We start from the raw sequence: 2,018 nt of genomic DNA, 5'->3' as shown, positions 1-2,018 counted from the left end.
GTGTCCAGCTCTGCACCAGACGGCCACCCTCCTGGTTCGCCCCGCACCCACACGTGGCTGTCACCCACTGCTCGGACCAGGGCACCTGGCGTCGCGCACCCGCAGAGCGACACCCACAGACAGGGGCCCGCGCCCCGCGGAGGGTCTCCGGGACCTACGCGAACCTTAGGAGTGGGAGCTGACAGGCACCTTCACCCCCGCTCACCCCCCGCCCCACCCCACGAGCCCCGAGGACACCTGGGGCGTGGAAGAGGCCCGCAGGTGCAGAAGGCAGGCCCGCAGGCCCCGGCGTGCGGCAGGTGGGCCGCGGGGTCGGCGAGGCGGGCCGTGTCCCGCGGGGGCCCCTCGGCTCCCGGGAGGGGCCCGGGGGCGTCAGCGAGGCCGAGTGTCCCCGGGGCGCGGTCACAGCGAGCTCAGGTGCGGCAGCGCGTCCAGGGGCCCCGCCCGGTCGCGCGCGGCGGCCGCCGACTCCACGCCGCGCAGCCACTCGGTGCACTTGCGCACCAGGCCCTCGTCGGCGGCCGCGGCCTCCTCCTCGTACTCCACGTCGTCGTACTTGTGCCGCTCGTTGAGCAGCGACACCTTGAGCAGCGGCCGCAGGTCCGCGGGCCGCGGGCCGGGGTCGGGGCCCTGCAGGCCGCCGGGCAGCAGCGGGACGCCGGGCAGGGGCGGGCGGCGGCCGAGGCCTGCGGCCCGGGCCCGGGGGCAGGGGGCGAGCGGGCGCCCGGCGTCGGCCGAGGGCGCGGGCGCCGCCCGACGGGGCCGCGCCAGCAGCTGCTTCTCCAGGTGGCGCCGCTGGATGACCAGCACGGCCTCGGGCGTGAGGCTCAGGGAGAAGCGCAGGGCGGCGTCGGGCCCGGCCCCGGAGGTGGCGGCCCCCGCGGGGCCGTCGCCGGAGCCGGCCGGCCGGGGCGCGCACGGGGCCGGAGCGCGCGGGCGGCCGGGCGCGGCCGGCGGCGGGGCGTGCGGGGAGGCCGGGCCGGGGGCGCGGCGGGCCGGCGGCCTCTTCAGGTTGGCGGAGGGCCAGGAGCTGGACAGCAGCACCGGGGGTCGCTCGGGGGGCCGCCTCTTCTTCTCCGCGGCCGCGGCGGGCGGCAAGGGCCCCGGCGGGGCGCAGGCGGGCACGGCCGCCTTGCGGGGGGCGGCCGGCTTCCGGGGCGGCGGGCGCGCGGCGGGGACCCCCGGGGCCGGAGTGGGCGGCGGCGGCGGCAGGGGCGGGAACGGCATGGTGCTGCCCGGCCGGCGGGTCGTCAACGCCCTGGAAGGAGAGGGGCGGCTTTAGTCTCGGTGCGCGGGGCCCGGCGCCCTCCCCGTGGGTGGCCGGGGTCGGGCCCTCGTCCTCGCTCCGCACCCACCTCGGTCCGGCCGCGGCATCTCCGGCTTCCTCACGTCCCGGCGCCCACACCCAGGGCTTCACGCCACGGCACCCCTCCCTCCTTCCTTCCTCCCTCCCTTCCGGGGCCGGGGGCGCTGCCCCGACTCGGGTCTCCTCGCCCGGCACAGCGGGCACTGCACCGGCCGCCCGGGCCACGCCGAGCCAGACGCGCCGGCGGGAGGAGGAGCCGAGCGCGGTGGCCGAGGACGCGGCGGGGCGAGGAGCCGCTGCGCCCGGCTGGTGTCACGAGCGACTGGACCGGGCGAGGCTCCCCAGCTGGCCTTCCACCGCCAGCGGCTAGTTTTAATCCACCAGAGGCGGGGAGAACCAGGCGTGTCCTAAGCCCTAGGCGGAGTCCTTGCACGTTGGAGAGAAAATCCTGAGCAGCCTCTCGGTGCCTTTAAGATGGTGGGCAAGGCGGCGGCGGCGGCGGGTGGTACCTCTGGCCGGGCCGGCCTCGCAGTCCGGTGTCGGTGTCGGAGGAGAAAGCTGGCTGGAGCTCAGAGGTGGGGAAAAGACATTTCAGGGAATCGTCTTGCTTTTGTTTTTATAGGATGATGCCACTGCTGAAAGACAGTCATTTTAAAATTAAAAACCTAGTTTTCGGCAAAATAGGCCAGTTTCAGTTAAATCATGATATAGG

General features: G+C 75.7%; 1 protein-coding gene across 1 annotated transcript; it reads right to left on the bottom strand.

Moving 5' to 3' along the window:
- Positions 1 to 262: 262 nt before the first annotated feature.
- PRR18 (proline rich 18) lies at positions 263 to 1,491 on the bottom strand. Its single transcript, XM_036871993.1, has 2 exons — positions 1,356 to 1,491; positions 263 to 1,258 (listed from the first exon to the last, which is right to left on the bottom strand). Exon 2 carries the CDS (start codon positions 1,225 to 1,227, stop codon positions 403 to 405), a length of 825 nt encoding a protein of 274 aa, XP_036727888.1. The 5' UTR covers positions 1,228 to 1,258; positions 1,356 to 1,491; the 3' UTR covers positions 263 to 402.
- Between the last annotated feature and the right edge of the window lie 527 nt (positions 1,492 to 2,018).

This window comes from Balaenoptera musculus, chromosome 12 (genome assembly GCF_009873245.2).
Source record: "Balaenoptera musculus isolate JJ_BM4_2016_0621 chromosome 12, mBalMus1.pri.v3, whole genome shotgun sequence".
Classification (NCBI taxonomy): domain Eukaryota; kingdom Metazoa; phylum Chordata; class Mammalia; order Artiodactyla; family Balaenopteridae; genus Balaenoptera; species Balaenoptera musculus.
This window is presented reverse-complemented; position numbering and strand designations above follow the sequence as displayed.

What these genes read in the sequence shown, in the direction of transcription:
- PRR18 (XM_036871993.1), bottom strand. Translation starts at nt 1,227, where the DNA reads ATGCCGTTCCCGCCCCTGCCGCCGCCGCCGCCCACTCCGGCCCCGGGG.